Source organism: Dichotomopilus funicola (genome assembly GCF_033296635.1).
Source record: "Dichotomopilus funicola strain CBS 141.50 unplaced genomic scaffold C8A04scaffold_24, whole genome shotgun sequence".
Classification (NCBI taxonomy): domain Eukaryota; kingdom Fungi; phylum Ascomycota; class Sordariomycetes; order Sordariales; family Chaetomiaceae; genus Dichotomopilus; species Dichotomopilus funicola.
Window position 1 is genome coordinate 46240 of NW_026944045.1, and position 19892 is coordinate 66131.

Genomic DNA, 19892 nt, shown 5'->3' on the forward strand with positions numbered 1-19892 from the left:
CAGACTGCATGTCATCGGCGAAAAAGGGGGAAGATGTCAAACTCCAATTCCTATGTTGGCTTTCGGCGTACCACTTCGTAAACATCGCTATAAATTATTTTATTTCTCTGCAATGAAATCATCGGTATCTCTTACTAACGGCCCCCCATCCTAGACTTTCCATGTGAGGATGAAGGATGGCATGAGAATTCCAGTGACTTCGTTTTCCCCACATTCCGACAAGTAAACCCCTATCCGATGGTTGGCATAATTATTGCCATAGCACGGTGACAGCCCTCACCGGAAAGGCTACGAGCCGAGACAATGATGAGGCATATTGTTTGTTTCCCCTTTTTTCTCCCTTCCCGCCAGCTTCCACGTGCCCTCCCAATCTTCTTCTCCACCTACCGGCACTTAGTAATTCTCTACTCCAAATGTTCGACGTTGGGGCGTTCGACCCGGAGCAGCTCGAACCCCGACTTCAAGATGTCATGCGGGTCGTCTTGCTTTAGCTAAGTAGTGTAGAGAGAGGTTTCAATGATGGCATGGTATAACACGGCACGGTTGAGGAATGTAAGGGGACTATTTAAAGCTGCCCTCGGACTTTGAGAACATTGGCAGAGGAGCTAGATATAGATACTACTAGGGTTGCTATGTAACACTCTCTAAGCAAACCGCGCCCGTTTTGCCGTTTCAGATCGTCGTATCTAGATGAATAGGTCATCGAAACGAGTTCTAGGGTATGTTTAAATTTACCGTGAAGTTTTTAGAACGGCAATCATATACCCCAAGTATTCGATCGAAGTGAAACTTTTTTGCCATCGGTGAATCTTGGCCGATCTGATCATTCAAGCATATCCCCAAGAGCTAGCGAGGATTAGATTACTTGAAAACATACCACAGCATACTAGGTATTGAAACGGGGGCCAACGGGACGGTGCCAGGTATCCCAGTAGAACAAATTGCCCCAAGAATTCGTGCTTCTTCATGTGTAATGACAGTGTCCTTATATTTATCCTGTCCCCTCCATACGCGGTCTAGATTTTGGCCAGGCCATCAAGTCAGGCACTCGCTGAGTTGACAGTGAAGGGGTGCACGTGAGCCGTAGACTCCCATCCCCTACTCGAAACCTAACCCAACGCCCTAGGCTGGTGCGAGAAGTCAGGGAATGCACGTAGGGCTACACCGTTAAGATTTGGAATAAAAAGCCGCCCGGCCACCCATCATCGCGGGACTGCGCTTGCCCGGCCGTCCGCATGGGAAACCTGTTTCGGGGTTTCGCGATCCGAAAATCCGAACTTTCATGCTAGGCGCTCACGGGCACACATGCCCGCCATACACGGGCTATCCAGCCTCTGACTTTAGCACGGTCTGTCCGGACCGGAATATTTTTTTGGGAGCGCACAGCCCCCCTCGGTCCTATTTCGCTCATGTACAGGTCTCAAGCATTTTGTCCACCATTCGTTGAAGAGTGTCGTTCTCCAAAGCCGCTGCCACCCTCTCCTTATCTCCTAGCTGCTTGTTGACCTGATCGTCTTGAGCATGTGATCCATCTTTCATTCTGACGTCCACTCTGTAGTTCGGCGGCAAGGTCTGTTCCAATCGGCAGCGCACTGCCAAGCCAATGACAGTGGCTAGAGAGCAGTGGTTGATTGTGGGGGTGAGATCAATCGAAGCCGTGATCAGTGAGTCTGGATCTGAGAGTTCGGCAGGCGAAGGGCTCAAGTGGATATCAGGGAGCCTCACGACGGACAGCTGCCCCAGCGTATGCGGATGCTCGGGGTCTGAGATCGTGGAGATGAGATCTGCGATGGGTGAGTCGTCCGACTCTTTCCACGTGTTGCACCCCTCCCTTCTCTCGTCGACAAGGGTTAGGTTTCGGAAGGGCGGCACGTACCGTATATGTCTTGCTCATCCACGGGATCTTCGGCGTAATCCTCGCCTTCGTCGGACGACGAGTTTATGCCATAGGACCAGTGCTGCTCGGGGTAGACAATGCTATCGCATTTGGAATCGGGCCCGCGCCTTGTTTCCGGGCGCTTGCTCCGCCTGCTGGGAAGCTGCGAGACGTTGAGGATGGTGGGGTTGGCGTTCTCGAGATCTCGGCTCATTTTGGGTGAAGAGCGCTGGGGTTGGTCCGTGTGGGGGTTTCGTTTCGAACTGCGCGACTTGAGTTCCCGTGGGATAGACAAAGATACTCCCAGCGCCGAAGCAACGGTCCTGCTGAAGTCCGATCGGGAGACGTGGAAAATCGAAGGATTACAAACGGTCCGCGTTCGTGCGAAACTGTTGATGTTGAGTCGCCTTCACGTCCGGGTTCGATGTCGAGGTTGAACCCTGCTGATTCAGCCATCAGTGCCACTTAACGTGAGGTGTGGGGACCAAGTGACCCTCTAACGTTAACTACCAGATACCCCACATCGAACAACTCCAGAGATCCCGAGATACCATCTTAAGATTGTGTGCTGTGTTTACTCGCAGGCTCCTCATTGAGAATTATCTTACTAGTAGTCAATCAGTCTCATATGAAGTGCACTCGGGCCTCGCCGCCAACTTCAGCCATACCCCGGTCGTCTTCGGGGTGTCCATCGCTCATGGAAGCAATGGTTTGGTCCGCCTGGAAGTCAAGCATCCCGTCCCGCTCATGCACACGTTGGCGGATGGGGGTTTACCTCCCTGCCATGCCATGCCGCTCCATGTGGAGTCCCTGATTGCATCCCCTGTTAAAGAGAACGCTCGAACAACAAGAAGAGCCATGGCTTCGGGGCTGTGAAGCACATCCCCGCGATAAACGGCAGTGACGCCAGGTCCATCGATTATCTTCCTGCAATCGGCTTGATGGTACGGCAATGTTGGAGAAAGAGGATAGAGATCCGCGGTTTTGAACCTCTGAACGCCGAATATGGTGCTGGGTCATTCCACATTGGATGTTCTGTGCTTTGTCCAATTCGGGAGCGGTTAGCGCCCGCAACGCACGCACCGCCATTGTGCTTCTATTTTTTGATCTCAAAGCCCGCCGTGTCTCTATCCGCTTTCTCTTTCGGGCAGGTCTTTGTATAACACAGGCCGGACAGCATGGAATGCAAGGAATTGCCGACGTAAAACGTTCATCTCGGCTGGGCGAAAACGAGGATTTGGGAAACAACACCGTCGTTGTCGACTATACTCGAGTACACAGTATGTTTTAATAAGACAAGAAGCTTGTCTTCCTTATTGGGAAGGATGGAACGCGATGGATGGGTGGGCTTGTTTTCCCCCACAACGCGTGGTGACGAACGCAATCCGGTTCCCACATGTGATGGAGAAGAATGGAATGGTCGATCCGCACCCCCCTGATCCGGACTGGAAGCTGCGGAGACATTCGGCACCTCATTCGGCAAACAACCCCAGTTCTCATCCGAACGCGTGTTCTCAGCTTCAGCTTTCCCGATTGCCCTTTGTCGAACGTGTCAAATTACCAGTTTCCAATGCTAGGGTGTTCAACGGCGAGAACTGCGTTTCCAAGGCTCAAGGATTTATGGGACTGTGTAACATGAAATTAGCCATCCCTCGGCATCCAACGGCATTGACCCCCCCCTTCCCCATTTGCCTGCAAGGATCCAAGCATGTGACAAAAATGGGGCCAAGACGCCCCCGTCTTTCACGGCGTTAGCGGCGAAGGTCGTTCCGTTGGTGAGTCTCAACTTGCCCACACACGTCACGTCGCTCGCTGTGTCTGCGTCTCAGCGTCGCGTCGTGACGACTGGGCAACAAGAACGGGAGTGCAGGATTGTGACGAATGGACAGAGGGATGCCGCTTGATAGGCGCAAAGTGTTATTCCGGAGTGTTTTTTTTTCAACATTACACCGGCTCTGGGTATTGAAACACTTCCCGACTTTTCCCAAACGCACCATTGCGTTTGCCGGGATCCGCCCAATAATCGATCTGGGCCGTCGCCTGACGGCAGGAGTGTTTAGCGAATCGAAACCGTTCATGCGTATCCACGGGGACTCTCCCGGAGTGCGGAGACCTGTGTTCTGGATTGGGAGCTCGGTCTGGACCTGGGAATTCTCTACCAAATCTCCAATCTCCATTGTTCGAGCGCGGCAAAGTTGGGTGATATCGGCGCGATACATAGGACGCACGCCAGGTAGGTATAAACTCCTATGTGCACGACGGCTCACATACTACTAATACACGCGCACAATACCATCGCTAGGCATTTTAGCCTACTCGTACACTACATTATGTCGCTAACAGCGTCGGTGGGTTTCGCGTTTTCCAAAAACGTTTCCCACGCTCTCTAGAGCCCAATTAAGCCTCCTGCATGCAACATCGCAATACTAGTACATACATACATAAGCGTAGACAGTAGCAGAACAAACACAAATTGACATCGCAGTTCGTCCCGGCCCTCCCGCTCCTTCGGCACGCGCAACAGGCCCCTCTCTCCCCCCCACCATGGACGTTGCCGGGAATGCGCCAGTGGCACCACCCCATCGACAGCTCGGGTGGCGCTCAGCTTCCTCACCTCCCGTCCTTGACGGAACAAGCACCTGTGTTGTCACCCTGACTTGCCACCCCATGCCCTACCTACCTCTAACGGCGGTTGAACAGGGAAGTGGGTGAGCGATCGGAGCTTACCAAGTTCATGTAAGTGTGGTGCTAGAGTAGTATGTAAGGCTTGGTTGGGGAACCTCGGGGAAGCTGGCCGAGTTGCGTTAGAATTTCAGTATTCCCCCTTTAGGGGAGGGTGCAAAGGGTTCGTGATGAGACGGTCGTTTTGGGTGTGGACGGGGGATACGGGCATGGCTTTATCTCCGATACTCTGGGGTATTGAAGCGCAAAAAAGCTCACCGAGACTACCCTCCCTACTCGTAGTGTACATCCACGACGAGTCCATAACAAGTCAGATTCGAGCCCAGGGCTGTGTGATCTTCCTCCTTGGAAAAGGGGATCACCCCTTGGGTCGCATGTTGGAAGTTTCCAGCATCTTATCGGGCCGGACCAGAGCTAAGGTTGTGGGAAAAGTCTGGGCGATGATCGCTGCCCATGGGACCGGGGGTGCAGCACCCTGTTTTGTGGCTGCGAGAACGACAGGGAGGTGGGCGGATGGGGCGGGTGGTCCCTTGGGATGGCGGGCGAGGTGACGAGGACCTGGAAGCACACACCACTCAGGCCATGGAAAAGCCAGGGCAATTCGCTAGTTTCGGCTTCCATTTCGTCGGTCGCGTGGATGGAGGCTCTCGGTCGGCTGGCGGTCGCTCTAGGCCCCCTGACCAGTGACCAGCCAACGATTTTACCCCCCCAGTTCTCAACCCCTGTCTTGGGGGCCGGCCCACGAGCAACTCCAACTGAGCGCATCATCGCCTTGGCCCTTGATCCGCCTTCGACGCAACCTCGCACTCCCGAACTCCCGTTAATTCGTCTCATGGGATGTGGGTGGGCGCCCCTGAAAGTGAGCGCGCATTTGGGGAAGAGGGGCTCGAACGCTCGCCCCCATCATTCACCACTGCAGCAGTACTTCCCTTCCTCATTCATGCCACCGAGATGGTGTCAATGCGAGAGAGCCTTGTGCGGCTATGTCCGTTCCTTAGGTACACCGGAAATGATACATTTTTTTTGATGTCGCTGTGGCGTGTTTTACGCCCGAGAGATTCAGCCACATTCTGTAAGTTACTGCACACCATCTGTCGGTGATTTCTCATCCCACTGTTGTGTACGGAGAGATATGGTTTGTGTTTATTCGGGTTTGCTGTGCAAATGATTGTTTTCGTAATAGATCGAGTATTGTCGCCCGTCTTTTTATAGCACAAAACGTTAGGATAGATTTTTTAACCTATGGCGGATGGATCTTTGCCTCGTCAGTTCTTGTGTACACTAGTTATTTGGGGGGCTTGGGGAGCTGGGCCGAGGGAGGCTCAGGAAGAGACGTAGCAGGGACGACTGGTTTTCTTGAGTTACATTCACGGCAGGTACGCCCTGGGTTGGAGATATCAGTTGCTCTGTGGGGGTGCCCAGGAGGTCCTGCTCGTCCCTTCTGCATCCATCGTTCATCGCCCCCCATTCATCAACCTACTAAGTCGGCATTCATTCAGGCGATACCGTCGCTCTCAGGAGCCGTCCTCTCCCCTGTTGGCTTGCTCGGCGATTTACGAACACCACCAGGTTACGGATACCCGAATTCTTTCCATCCGCCCGCCGGCCCTGCGGGGTCCACTGTGTGCCCTCGACTGGAGAATTCACGCACAATTGCAGCCCATTGTCCCATCGGATCGTGCAAGGGCCCGGCTGCGCGGCATCGCTTGGCCGTACCTAGTTGCTCGTGCTGAGACGGCATCGCGTTGGCCCAGAGAAAGCTGCGCAGGGTTCCCCTTCATCAGCAACCCCGGGGTTCGCCGTCAGGCACCCTCTCCTGGTTCGACCCTCGCTGACTGGGAGGATCCATCCCGGGCGCGCATCGCTAAAACTCACTGTACGCCCACTCCCCAGCTCCGCGCCGTCCCACTGGCCAAATCCTCTGCGACCTGTTGCCGCATCCGCAACGCCCCCGACAGAGAGACGACCCTCAACAGGAGAACCGACTTTGACCACACGTGCGCCTGTATTGATGAACTATCCCACCGCCAACCACCGCGATCCGAAGACGCCTCGCAATCTGCTCTTAGAAGCAGTGCTCTCGTCACTCTACGCTCCATCGATTCCATGTATTGAACACCCAGCCGTCGTCCGCGCTCAGTCTCCCCTTCCAGCTTGCCGCCCACCGTGAGAGCGCCCATACCAGCGCCACGCTCTATCCATCATGTCCAACGATCCGACAGCCCGAAGGTTACTCCCCCAGGCCGCCTCGCAGATGGGCTCCTTCTCCTTTGCGCCGCAAGCCTATCCACAACAACAACCTCGTGAGGCTCAGAAGAGTGCGTCGCTTAGCCGTGTCCTTGCCCCTCACTGGGGGCCCACGTCGTCCAGGTTCTAATGCATGATACCTTAACTTAGATTATGTTTTCGTCGATGAACACAACCGGCACAAGCGGCTAAAAGGTACAGGCCGGTTTCGGTTTTTTCGTTCATTTTGTTCGCCGGACATCAAGGAGGACGATTGCTGACACCCTAATCTAGTGATGAGAGCGTGCGAGGGGTGTCGAAGGAGGAAAATCAAATGCGATGCAGCCACAACCAACACGTGGCCGTGCTCTGCGTGTGTCCGTTTGAAGCTGCACTGTGTCCGTCCAAATGGTTTCGACGGCTCTGATTCTCAAGTATACGAAGCGGCGCAATCCCAATTCGATACGGCGCATGTTCCCGACAGCTTCCGGCCACAGCTACCTCTTCACGACCAGCAACTCCTTGCCCAAGCCCCAAAGACAGGGTCTCTCTATCCGGCTCATACCTCGTACCAAGACCCAACTGGCCTTTACCACCCTGTGCAGTATGCAGAGCACCAACCTGTTGCGCATAACCTCACATATGGCCCCGTCGACCAACAATACGCCGCGCAGACTGCTGCGTTTCCGACCCCCCCGTTGCAACATGCCCCAACCCCAGGTTCTCCTGCGGGCACGTTGCAGTCTGATTACGCCCAACAAGACTTAGCCGACCTCCTAGGTTCTTTGAAAGTCGACGAGGCCGGAACTGCGCCATACCTAAACAGCAAATTACAGGCCACCAGGGAGGAAGAGCCGGCGGTGGAAGATGGAGATGAATATAAGACTTTCTTGCCACCATTGACGGCAGGCCCAGGCTCCAAGATCCGGATTCCGCCAGAATTAATGCCGGATGACGACACCGTACTCCAATACCTCGATTTGTACTTCGTCAATGCTCACCCATATGTGCCAGTTCTGGACAAGAGCTACTTTTACCATCAATGGCACAATAACCGAGGCTCCATCTCTCCCCTACTTCTAGAAGCTATGTTTGCTATTGCCGGTCGCCTGGCAGACGAACCTGCACAGGGACAACAGTGGTTAGCGCTGGCAACACGTATGGTTCCCCGGCAGAGGCCCCGCCCCCCGTGTCCAGTTTCTAGGAACTAATGTTTTTTTAGGCCATGCCGACTCGTTTATGGATGTGCCGCGGCTGAGCACACTCCAAGCACTGATGATTCTTCTCAAGGCCAGGGAATCAGCGCCAAAGAAGGGATATTACTACCGGTCGTGGCAGAGCGTTGTGCAATGCGTGATGCTCGCAAAGGAGCTCGGTTTGGACGAGCATCTTGAAGATCACCAGAATGGCGGGACGTGCGGTGGGAACCAGGCCGAGTGCGGGTTGAAAAACCGTATCTGGCAGACGTTGTTTGTGATCGAGTTGATGGTTGGGTCACCGCAAGGTAAATAGTACCATGTCCGGGCGACATAGTCCGATAGTGAGCCTCGGACTTGGATACTAACCCTCAACTCTCAATAGGTCGGTCCGACTTCCAGGTTGACGAGGCTACCGTTGATTTTGGGACCCCGCGACCGCAGCCAAATCAGGACGAAAGCGAGTACCTAGTGTCGCGCAACTTTTCCTACCTTGCCCGGGCGGTCCGTCCGGTAAGCCGTATGGCAAAGACCTATGGGCGCCTCAAAAAGAGCAAGGGATGGGGTATCAACCCAGAATTCATGCAACTCGACCCAGCCCTCAGCACCTGGCTAGCTGGACTGCCGGCAGACCTGACCATCAACTATCCCGCTGACGGCTCATCACCCTGGTTGCCCTCGGCATTTGTGGGCAACCTTCACTCGTATTACTACCTATCGTTAATCCTATTCAACCGACCACAACTGGCAATTCTCACGCCCTCAACACCCGGAGGGGAATGGAAACAACATATGATGGTCTCATACAACGCAGCCAAAATGCTGTGTAGGCTGCAAGAGGCGGTTTCGGGATCGTTTGGGCTGAATGGACTGCAGTGTATGCAGCGGGGTATCAACTTCACCATCTATGCGGTGCTTAGCTGCATTGTACTACACTTGGTGCGTTTAGCTGGTACTTTTCCAACTGTTTCTTCATCGACCGACTAACAAAGGACTAGGTTGCTGTCACATCGCCTGACCCGGACTTGAACTCGCAGGCTAGGGACTACTTTACTCGCCATATGAGAATTCTGGAGAAATGCATGAGCGCGTGGCCCATGCCCGACATGCAAAAGCAGATCGACTCGGTCCGCGAAGCCTTCTCGGCCGACACCCGGAAGCCCTTTGTCCTGAAGCCGAGTTTTCCTTACGGCAGCCCGCACTCGGTAACTCACCCGAGCCCGCCCGGGCGAACGCTGGACTCGCAGATACAGCACCCGCAAGTTAGTTACACCAACCACCCCCTCACACCGGTCTCGGTCGGGCCCCAGGACGCCAAGGGTGATTCGCCTGTCGTACAATCACTAACCACGATGGGTTCGGTTCACGGTTCCCAGGCGTCCGGTGTGTCGCAGACGTTGCCGTTGTCCGAGGCTCCCTCTTGGAACCCATCGCGCATCTTTGAGTAAGTGGTCTTGCCTAGACACCCCCCCCTGAGCCTATTCCTCCCCCCCCATGCAACCATAACACCCCACTAACCAGTTGTATGCGCAGTCAATGGAATACTTCCTTTGGCGCGCCGCAAATACATCAACCTTCGCCACCTGCAATCTCCGCGCAGTCTAGCTCCCTGAGCGTTGGGTCTGCCGGGGCCCTCGAGTCGCCCAGTATCCAGGACATGCACGCAGTCCAAGGCCAGCTCAGGGCGGGATCCCAGCTACCCCTCCCACCATACCCTACCGCAACGGCGCAGGCGTTTGTCACCCCCGCCATGTGGCAAGAGTCGGTAGCAAGTGTTTACGAGGGCGGGCTAAAGCGAGCGTGGGACTACGACTCTCAAATGCCCATGAAGCGACAACACTAAGAGGTTGGCGTTACTCATTTCATCCTATTTGAATTATCATCTATCACTATATCTCGTTTCCCATCAGCCGGTGGTACTATTCGTTCTATGGGCGCTTATCTGCATTGGCTTTTTATTTTGTTGTGGGATTCACCCTGGTTCAAAGAGGTCGCTGCTAGACACACGTCCTACGCACAGATTGCTGGAAAGATGGAAGAACAGAGCAGCATGTAGAGATACGTTGGTTGGATGGGGGTGTCCAGATGATACCCATCAGCAGGGCGGGCCACTCGTTTTTGTTTTATGCTTTACCGTTCTTTCTCACTTACGGGGACTTTGGAGCGGCGTTTGGCTCATGATCTTGGAAAACTGAGGACTGAACTCTTTTTGTGTCTGACTCCTGGGTATTTTATTTTTTTCCTTCCTTGGACCGGATTAGCAGGGCTCTTGTTATACGCGCGAACCTACCTACCTATGTATCACTATCACCGTCTAATAATGGGAAGGGCTAGGGGATCCGCTCTAGGTAGGGGGGGCAGGGTGAAAAGAAAAAGGAAGGCGAAATGGAGCGTGGGGAAGTTGTATCAGCATATTCTTGTTGCTTGACGTTGTTTTTGTCACTCGCTGTGAGGAGACGATTGTCTTCCTTCACCGTACCTTTCTTATGTTGGAAATTTGAGGAATAAATATGGATGGATGCCGGATGTGGTTGTGGGCGGGTGGTTGGGGACGGGGTTAAAGTGCACGCGTTGGTGGAATAGACCCATTGTACGAGACTATACGCAAAATGGAACACGAACTGATGTGGTGGTGGGGGGGGTTGCGATTGTTTGAAGCTAAGATTTATCACAGGTATCACGCTTGCCATAGATGCCATGTGAGGATCAAAACAAATACAAATAGGATACAAAACCCTAACTAGGGCAGGGCCTTTGGCCATATACTCAAGACATCATCATAGATCATAGAGTATGGGGCGAGGTGAACCGAGAGCAACCCTCACGAAATGTTGCTACCCCCTTTATTTACTTCTTCTCTCCACTGCCAACAACCCCATCGTCCTTACCTCCACCATCCCCCCAACGCGCCGCCGCCCTTTTCGCAATCCCATCCGCCAACGGCCCCCACACCCACCCTTCCTTCACACTCCTCTCCATCCCATCATGCACATGAAACTTGGTCACGGCCCGAAACCGCCACCACTTTCGGTTCGCATTTGCAACCGTCGCGTCGCGCACATAGTTCACCATGCCCAGCCGCTCGCGCGCGGGGCGCAGGTCGGCCAGCGTAACGGAGCTCACGCGCGGCTTGCCGATCAGGCTCATCGTCGTGATGTCGAGGCGTGTGTTGGGCGGGGCGGTGCGGGCGAAGCGCTCGAGGATGGATTGGGACCAGCGGGCGTAGGGGGGCAGGTGCAGGTGCATGGAGGCGATGAAGGGGGAGGTGCTCCAGGTTACGTAGATGACGGGGATGATGCCGCAGAGACCGACTAGAGTTCGCGGGGAGGGACATGGTTGGTTAGTTGGGTAGATTGGTTGTTGGCTTGGGTGAGTGAGTGGGTTTGGGAGTGGGAGGGGCAGGGGGCTGAAGTTGAGTTGAGCTGGTAAGAAAACATACCACCGATGGTTGGGAGTATTGGGTGACTGGCTTGCAGGTAGGCGGGCACGACAATAAAGTCGAAGAAGCCGAGCAGGAAAAGAGTGGTGACTTTTAGATAGGCGAGGAAGGTGGTTTCTAGCCAGCATATGTCAGTAAGCAAACACATCAACCCTGATCAACATGATAAAGGTAACTCACTTCCTGTCCCCGCATGGTAGATGAGCAACCGTTCCGGGTAGACTATCCACCGCGAACAAAAAAAAATACATTTAGCAAATATCCTTTGGAACACTAGTAGACGTTCTGGCTGTCCTCACCTGGCCTGCTCCTCCCCGGTGTAGCCTCATCTACACCTCCCCCTAACTCCGCTGGTTTTCCCCCAACAGCCCGTAGCGCTGATGCCGATGAAAACACCGCCCTCCCGACCCATTGATCTGGCCTCCGCAGACATTGGTGTGAAGCGCCGCTTAGCTTGACACGACATAACGATCGAGGGAGTGATGGGGGTGGTACTGTGAAAGCGCTCGAGGAGAAAAGGGCCTTGGTTGTTGGTGGGGTCATCGATCTGGGAGTCTGCCACAGCGTCCCTTGTATTCCACCACATGCCGACCTTGGGAGTTGTAGGATGAGGCCGGTGGGCCGTAATTGAGATTTCATACTGAGATGTGAGGGGTCCGCGACCGTCTCATTGGTGGCGAACAAAAATGAGAGAACACAAGCGCGAGGCAGAAGTTGTTTAAGTGAATATGAAATTCAATGTCGGCTGTCAGGAGGAAGCTGCAGGCCGTTGTGGAGACGGCATCATGCCAAGACTACAATATAAAAGTGGGGCCTTTCGAAGCTTTTGCTGCGGGACAAGGACAAGCTCATACAGATAGTGATGGGTTGTACTTATTCCTCAAGTCACAACCTGATCCATCGATAATCATTATTAATTCAAGCTCATAATAAGATAATTAGTGTGCATTCTGGCTAGCTTTGCTTGCCTCACTTGCCTTCCTATCACAGCTTCAACCTCAGATCGCGAACTACCTTCTGGTGGGAAGAGGCACATATGACAAATACACGCGTGGAATATACGGCAGAAAGAGACGGCCCTGAATTGATAAAATCCGAAAGTAAACGATGCGCAATGAGCTACAAGCAAGAGACGTAAATAGACCTGTATAAGTAGCCGGCCTAGCTGGGAATGAGTTGGGGAGGAGGGAGAGTAGATGAATAATGCAAACGTCCCAACGCATACGTCCCCTTAATCGCACCCTAAACATAAACGCAAGGCAAAGGAGGAATGAAGGATGGGGGAAAAGTTAAATAATAGTACGAGAGGGAAAGAAAAAAAAGAGGAAAATCTGCAACAAACAAAAACGAGAGAAATGAAAAGGAGAGAGGAAACAAGGCCAAGAAAACAAACAGACGGCTCTCGCTGCAAACGGCTGTTGCGGCATACCAGTCTCCTTCCTTCTCTGTCCTTAATCCCCATTCCATCTCCCCCGCCACCCACGCCATATATTCCATACTCGTAATACGCCCCAAGCGCCATGTGTGCCGGTGCAATTCCCCCCAAAACCCAGTAACCGTCCATCCTCCATCCAACAAAGTCCAGCCTACAACAACAACCACCCCCTCTGCCCAATCCCCACGCCCGGCAACGCCGAATTCTACCCCTCCATCGTCACATCCGCAGAATCATCCTGTTCAATGGCCGCCTCGGTCTCTTTCCACATCTGGAAGTCATTGTTTGCCTTTTGTACGTCCTCGTGGCTGAGACCCTTCATCCAGGCGTTGTTGGTCACCATCTTCTCCTTGAGCTTCTCGGCGCGAATTTCACGCCGGAATGCCTCCTTATCAGCCTCCATCTCGCGGTCCTCGTCGTTAGCAGCAGCGGCGGCGACAGCGGACGCAGCAGGTTCGTTGTCATTCTCATTCTCGCCGCCGTTGCCGGAAGAGGCCTGAGTACGAGAGGCGCCCGCGGTGGTGTTGTAGATGAAGAAGTCGGAAGTGCCTTTCTCGAAGACCATCTTGGACGAGTTCAGGCAGATTCTAACTACCAGAGCTTCGTGGATGACGAGCGGCTTGGTCATGAAGTTGTCCTCGGACGGGTCCTTGGTCGCCACGTCAGACGGCAGGTTGCGCTCTAGAAGAACCTTCTGCAGCCGTGACCGCATCACACCCTCCGTATGCTCGATGCGCATATACGAGGAGATGTAATACTGCCACTGCTGAATGCGCTCCATCTCATCCATGTAGAACGTGGTCTCGTCTTTTTGCAGCCAACGCACGGTGGACTCTTTCTTGCCGGGATACTAGTGGTATTTCATGTCAGTATTCATGATACGAAATCATGTCAAAAGAAAGGGGCATACATACCCAAGCAACAACAAACATCTCGCCATCCTTGATGCACTTCTCGGCAAACTTCCGCATGCTGATCTCGTTCTGGAAGCTCGTCTCCGTCTGCAGACGGCTGTCCAGATATGCCTTGACCAGCTCCTTAGTCTTCTCACCCTTGGCATCTGGGTTGTTGCAGCTCAGCCCAATTCGGCACAGGGTTTTGAGCAGTTCCTGCATGGTGTAAAGCTTCCATCCTCGGCGGAGATAGTAGTGCCGCATGACCTCCTGGAACCGGTTCTCGTCAATCTCGCCCGTGATGAAATCCTCAATCAGCTCCCGAGTCTTGGGCCAGAATGTCGCAGGATCCTCGCCATCAAAGTAGCGCAGGCCCTCGTGGACGAGGCCCAAGATCTTGGCTGGCTTTTCGGCGTTCTCGCGTCGGATCTCCTCCACCACGCTGTGCTTGCTGAGCTTGACATCCTGGAGGCGCTTGTAGAGTGTCTGGAAGAGGGTGAAGAAGACGAAGATGTTCTGGTTGCAGTAGAAATTGTACCAGGTCCTCGGGAACGGCGCATCCGCCTTGAGCTCCCCGTCGACATCAACCAGATCAGACCCCCTGCCGCCCTTGCTCTTCTCCACGATGATAGGGCCAGGGACGGTAGGCAACCAGCGACCGTTCGAGACCTCAGGGACCGACGAGTCCTCAGGTGCGTCCGGCATCTCCTCCTCGTTAGCCGATCCCACGTCGGGCGTGGTCTCTTTGCTGCCCGAAGCGGCGCTCTCCTCCTTTTGGCCACGGCTTCGGCTGCCATTGCGGCCAGGATCCAAGACGCCGCGGAGGAGATCCGACTTCTTGCCATTGCGGCGGCTGCGGCCGTTGGTGAGTTCCATGGGGGCTGCGTCGTCCTCATCCTCCTCCGCCGAGTCTTGATCAATATCGGCAAGTCTCTCGGAAACCTTGTCCTCAGGTATGTCAAAGAATTGAGGAATAAAGGTTTCGAAAAACTCCGAGATACGCCGGCGCTCTTGCGCATTATGCTGACCGCCGACGTTGGCGAAGACGACCATAATGCGGAGTAGGTCCAAGACAAGATCCTCGTCATCGAAGGTGTAGGAGAACTGGTAGCGAGGCGTCTTGCCCCTAGCGACGCGAATACGGCGTTGCTCCTCATACTTTGTCTTGACGAGATCAACAAGGTGCTTCGCTGAAAGGCTGCGCTTATCGTTGCTCTTCACTTGAATCCCCATGTGATCTAGACTCTTGAGGTGCATAACCTCAGTCTGGCTCTGCCAGACCTTCTCCCACTCACGCTACAGCGAACACATCGTTAGTGAACAGTCCAAGACGAGATGGAAAGGAAAATGACTATTAAGGAACCGCTGAGAATCTTACCTGGGTGAACCGCCACTCCTCATCCTTCTGCTTAAGGCGGGCCATAACAACCGGGACGACCGTGAAGGGGTGTTTGAACAAGTCGTTGGCCACATCACAACCCTTCTCAGGACCATAGATTTTCTTCAGCACCCTTTTGTAGATCGAGGTGCTCTGGCCGCCAAGGCCTGCAGGCATCTTGAAGTTGGGCCGGTCCGCGGGGGGGAGCGAAAGCATCTGCTGAGCGATCGGCTCTAGGAGTTGGATGCACTTCTGGTTGGCCTCGATGAAGAAATCATAATCGTGGCGCTCCTCCTCGATACGGTGGAGACTTTCCTCGTAAGCGTTCTTGCGATGCGCGACAAAACCAGAATCCTCCGAAGCCCAAGTGGGATGCGACGCCCACTCGTCGTTCAGAACCGACTGGCAAAGCTCGTCGCGCCCGGAACAGGGCTTGAGGCGCTCCCTCTTGGGCAGCAAACGGTAGCTAGGTCCAAATCCGCGACAGTTGCTCAGCGACACTCGGCCCGTAGGAGGCTCCGGACGGTTCCCAATCGCCTCATCCGCAAGGACCTGCCGCATCATGGCCTTCAGACCGTTGAGAAGCTCGGGGTTGCCGCCCAGGAACTCGTTTGCCTTGAAGATCAAAACATCAGTCGTGATCAAATCCTGGGTCCAGAGGTTCAGGAGCTTGAGGAACTCGGTAAATGCTGTCCGGTTGCCGATGTGCTTCTTCACTTTGTCGAAAAAGGCCAAGTCGTCCTGCGTCGACGACGCGAGAGATGTCGGTGCCAGCGGTTCGGGCATGAGAGGCGTTAATGTCGGCTCGATGAAGGCCGTCTCGGCGGCATTCGGCTTGTGGGAAAGCTTCGCGCGCTTGTGACCGAGTGCCGTTGCAGGAAGGGTGCCTCGCATCCCCGAGGTAGGTGCTTGATCGGAGCCGGTGGCGCCAAGGGGCGCGGCCTTCTCGGGCCTGCGTTTCTTGCCCTCTTTGCTTGCGCTGGCGGGCGGAGCAAAGTTGCCAACGGGGGGCATCTTTGGACCATCGCGGGCGGCATTCCCGGGCTGCGGGGTCGGTGTTGATACCGCCATGGCCAGGCTCTCTTCGGCACGCTGGCCGGCAGCTCGAGCGTGCGCGGCGGACTCGGGCAAAAATTGCTTGAAATCTTCGAGGAGGTCGGGCGCGGTATGGAAAAGGCTGGTGACTTGAGAGTACACGTCCTGAATCGGCTTTTGCTCGCGTTGGTATGTCTGGAGAATTTCCAAGAACTGCTTGTATATCTCGGGTTTATCCTGAAAACGATTCTAAGTCTCGCGGTTAGCAGTCGTGATAAATCGATAGGGAAAGCCGGCAGGGAGGTAGGTCTCCCTAGAAACCTGTCCAGCCCGTTGAAGTCTTCTTCTTTTGATTTTTGGTTTGTTTTTATTGTTATTTTGTTATTTTATTCGGGTTGAATCCGCTGGACAGAAAAGTCGCGACCCAGATGCACAAAGTGGTGCTGCTATGAAAAAGAGAAAAGAGTCATTGCTTACCTTGATTTTATTGACATAGCTTATAGCATGGTTGAATTCGACGGGGCCGCGCTTCTCCAGACCACCTTGCTGGGCTGTGCTACCGTTTGCGCTGGCAGGGCCAGCACCGGGAGTCGGGGTTTGTGTGTTGCGCGGGCCGGGGCCGTGGTTCAAAGGAGTGCCGTTTGAGTTGGCAGGTGCCGACCTTTGTTGAATCGGGCTGGTGCCGTCAAACGGAGCCGCCTGCCCGTGGGCTGACCCAGGGAAAGAACCGTTCTGCGCCGGTACGCTAAAAGTGGTTTCAGGGCTCTCCCCGCCGTGAGGTAAAGGCGGCTGCCAGCCTGTACGGGGGTTCAGGAAGTTCTGTGGCGGCGCGCCCGCGGACTGCGCCGGCTCGTGCTGTGTCAACCGCCCTGAACCGATCGAATGGATCATGGAGCCGGATGGGGTCGTGACGCGAATGCTATTTGGGTTGTTTTCGAGGCCGCACTCGATGCGATATCCAGGCGGGAGGAACGTGTTGAATCCTTGAATGAGGTTAGGGTGGCCGGCAAAGAGGTCGGAAACCCTGCTGATTACTCCCGGCGTATCGATGCTGGCATTCGAGTCAGCGCTTCTCTTGTTCTTTGTTTTGTTTTGCTTCCTGTCCTAATTCGGTAAGTGGGCACCGGGCACCTACGTTTGACTCTTGAAATCCTTCATTATGTCGAGGAACTTGTTATAAACATCTGGCTGCTCGTGGAACTGGACTTTGACCTGGTCAAGATAGCTCAGCGCATCCTGCGGCGGCGAGTCAGTGCTGAACGACGATGAGCGCAAACAGGCTTGGGCCAAGCCTACGTTGAGAATCGGCTGCTGCCCCTGGGGCATCCCGGTAGACCCTTGAGGGATGGCGTGCCCGGGGCCCATACCAGAGCCAAACGGCAATTGCTGCATGGCTCGGGCACCGTCCTGGGGCGCGCCCCGGCCATTCTCGGGCTGGAGCGGACCGCCGAAGATGGCACCGGCGCCAGCCGGCCCAAGGGAGCTGTTGGGGCCGTTAGATCCACTTGGGCCGTGAGACCCGGGCGCGACAAAGACCTGGTGTTGAGCACTTCCGTTGGGTGGCGGACCGCCTTGTTGGGGAGGCCGATTGGTGTCGCCGTGGAGCGAGCCGCCGAAGCCGGGAGCCGGCGCAGAAGGGCCGCTGATGGGCAACGATGGGGCAGAGCTCCCGTGGTTTGCTAACAGGCCGCCGGGGCCGGTAATGGAGTTTGCGATCCGAGATGCGACGGGTTGGTGAATAGGTAGCGACCCGGCGGTGCTATGGTGGGGTGCAGGGGCCGCGCTCGAGGCGGCAGGTGGATATGGGTCGCGATGCTGGCGATCAACGTCATCTCGGTCACGGTCGCGGTCACGCTCACGCTCTTTCTCGCGTCTCGCAATATCATCCTGGTGGTGGGCGCGATGACGTTCGTCGAGGTCACGGTCGCGGTCGAAGCCACTGCCGTGCAGCGGCTGGCTATTCATCCTGTCTGGCTGCTTGAAGCCCCTGGCAAAGGGATTAGATGCCCCGTTATGCGACAAGCAAAAACTTGAACGACTAATGAAGACAAAATGGTGGGTGTGTCGGGAGGGGTGAGGCTCAGGGTGTCGGGGAGTGAACGGGCGGGAGCGGGATCCAGCTCAGGAGAGGCTTCGAACACAATTGAGGGCGAAGCCCGGTGCCCTGTGCCCTTCTCGCCGCTACCGATCGGAAGAGCTGGTGCTTACAACTGCAAAGGGTATTCTCATAAGGTCTCGGCGGGCCTACCCAGGTTCGTAGGATGGCCACTTCGAGGGTTCCGGAGGGAAGATAGAGGGGGCTGTCGAGATGGCAGAGAAAAGGTTACACGCGGCTTGTGAGAAAACGCATCGCAGAATTGAGAAGCGTGTGTGCTACCCTTGGCTGAGAGCCTGTTCTGACGCCGAGAAACAGAGCCCGCAGATCTCTGCCCCCTGGTCGCAACCCGATAAGAAGCGATAAGCGGCAGAACTCCGGGCTATTCTGTCTGTCTCGCATCGTCGCCCGACCCTTGATTCGCTCCTGCTCCGTTTTCGCGCGCCCTCGGCATCTTTTTCGCCCAGATCAGGGACCTAACTACCTCTCGGTCGCGCGTTGATGGAGCGCTCGGGGCGGATGCATCTTCTGCAGGACATGGCCTCGGAACTTCCCGTCTGCACTCCTGCATCCCTAACCAAATACCCAAGACCGAATCCCTTGACAAGCTCAAAAACCCTCGATTACCCCAAGTGTGCACGGCGATGGTATCAAACGCCTGCCGAACCTGGGCGCATTAAAAGTTAGGACTTGGCGGAAATCACAAATCAGCCACAACTACGACGGCCGAGGTTCATACACGACCCACGGACTTGAAGTTCAGCGGGGGCAACAAAGGAACAGGCAGTGGAGTATCAACCAGCCAGTGGCTTTTCTCTCCATTCATATATCGTGCGTCCAGCGCCTTCCTTCCATCTATCTTCTATCCCAATCCCTTTAGGAGGTGCATCACTCTCAACCCTCCAACAGCCCGGCCCGTCTGGCAAGTTCTGTGAGGAGACAACTTAAGTTAGTGGGCGGGACGCTATGCCATCGGGTTACTTTGAGACGGCGCCGAATACTCACCGGCCACACCGCGGAGAGCTGCCACTTATGCCTAGGTAAGGCGTCTAGGGGGGCGGGGTGTTGCAGCTGAAGCACGGGGTTGTGGCTTCGATGCGCTTAACGATGCGCTTTGCGCTGCATGGGCGTCCGGACCTCTTGACGGAGCAGTCCGCGATCTTGGTGTCGATGTGGTCCCCGCAGGTGTAGTTGGTACGGTTGTATTGGCACATGGCGGCGGTTGGTAGTATGTTGTAGTTGTAGTGGTGAGAGGGCGAATGAAGCTCGAGGAAATTGTAGTTGCGATGATGGTGTGAAGTTGAAGATGCTGGTGCTGATGAGAATGAGAGAGGAGGAAGATAAGAAAGCCCGGGAGTCAATGGTCTCTTACACTTAGATCCGGACGCTCGTCAACCACCAACTTCGGTAAGATCATGAGGGCGGACTTCCGCTCATCCCTGGCCGCTCAAGTCCTCTCAACTCAAATCATGGCCTCGCTGAAGCAATCACGCTGATCTAAACAGATGCTGAAACAACCATACTGGCCGGCGCGCCTTGAAACCATCCTTGTGGTCCCATTGCGGTGTGCTCCGGGCTCGTCCACACGGTGGGTATGGTCTATACGCCGGCGGCGTGGTCGGGGCCCCATACCTCCT

General features: G+C 55.0%; 4 protein-coding genes across 4 annotated transcripts; 1 reads left to right on the plus strand and 3 right to left on the minus strand.

Annotated features, from left to right (window-relative positions):
* Window positions 1-1407: 1407 nt before the first annotated feature.
* C8A04DRAFT_36617 (uncharacterized protein) lies at window positions 1408-2090 on the minus strand (the record flags this gene model as incomplete). Its single annotated transcript, XM_062783582.1, has 2 exons — window positions 1408-1784; window positions 1877-2090. The coding sequence occupies 2 exons, from the start codon at window positions 2088-2090 to the stop codon at window positions 1408-1410; spliced, it is 591 nt and encodes a 196-aa protein (XP_062637735.1).
* Window positions 2091-6761: 4671 nt separating this feature from the next.
* C8A04DRAFT_36618 (uncharacterized protein) lies at window positions 6762-9823 on the plus strand (the record flags this gene model as incomplete). The annotated part of the gene is made up of 7 exons (XM_062783583.1): window positions 6762-6876; window positions 6956-7000; window positions 7079-7942; window positions 8007-8288; window positions 8366-8919; window positions 8979-9424; window positions 9514-9823. The coding sequence occupies 7 exons, from the start codon at window positions 6762-6764 to the stop codon at window positions 9821-9823; spliced, it is 2616 nt and encodes an 871-aa protein (XP_062637736.1).
* A 1004-nt stretch (window positions 9824-10827) lies between these two features.
* C8A04DRAFT_27820 (uncharacterized protein) lies at window positions 10828-11852 on the minus strand (the record flags this gene model as incomplete). The annotated part of the gene is made up of 4 exons (XM_062780422.1): window positions 10828-11291; window positions 11420-11536; window positions 11600-11641; window positions 11753-11852. The coding sequence occupies 4 exons, from the start codon at window positions 11850-11852 to the stop codon at window positions 10828-10830; spliced, it is 723 nt and encodes a 240-aa protein (XP_062637737.1).
* Window positions 11853-13059: 1207 nt separating this feature from the next.
* On the minus strand, window positions 13060-18125 carry C8A04DRAFT_27821 (uncharacterized protein; the record flags this gene model as incomplete). Its single annotated transcript, XM_062780423.1, has 5 exons — window positions 13060-13704; window positions 13769-15043; window positions 15126-16409; window positions 16638-17211; window positions 17296-18125. 5 exons carry the CDS (start codon window positions 18123-18125, stop codon window positions 13060-13062), a joined length of 4608 nt encoding a protein of 1535 aa, XP_062637738.1.
* Window positions 18126-19892: the final 1767 nt, after the last annotated feature.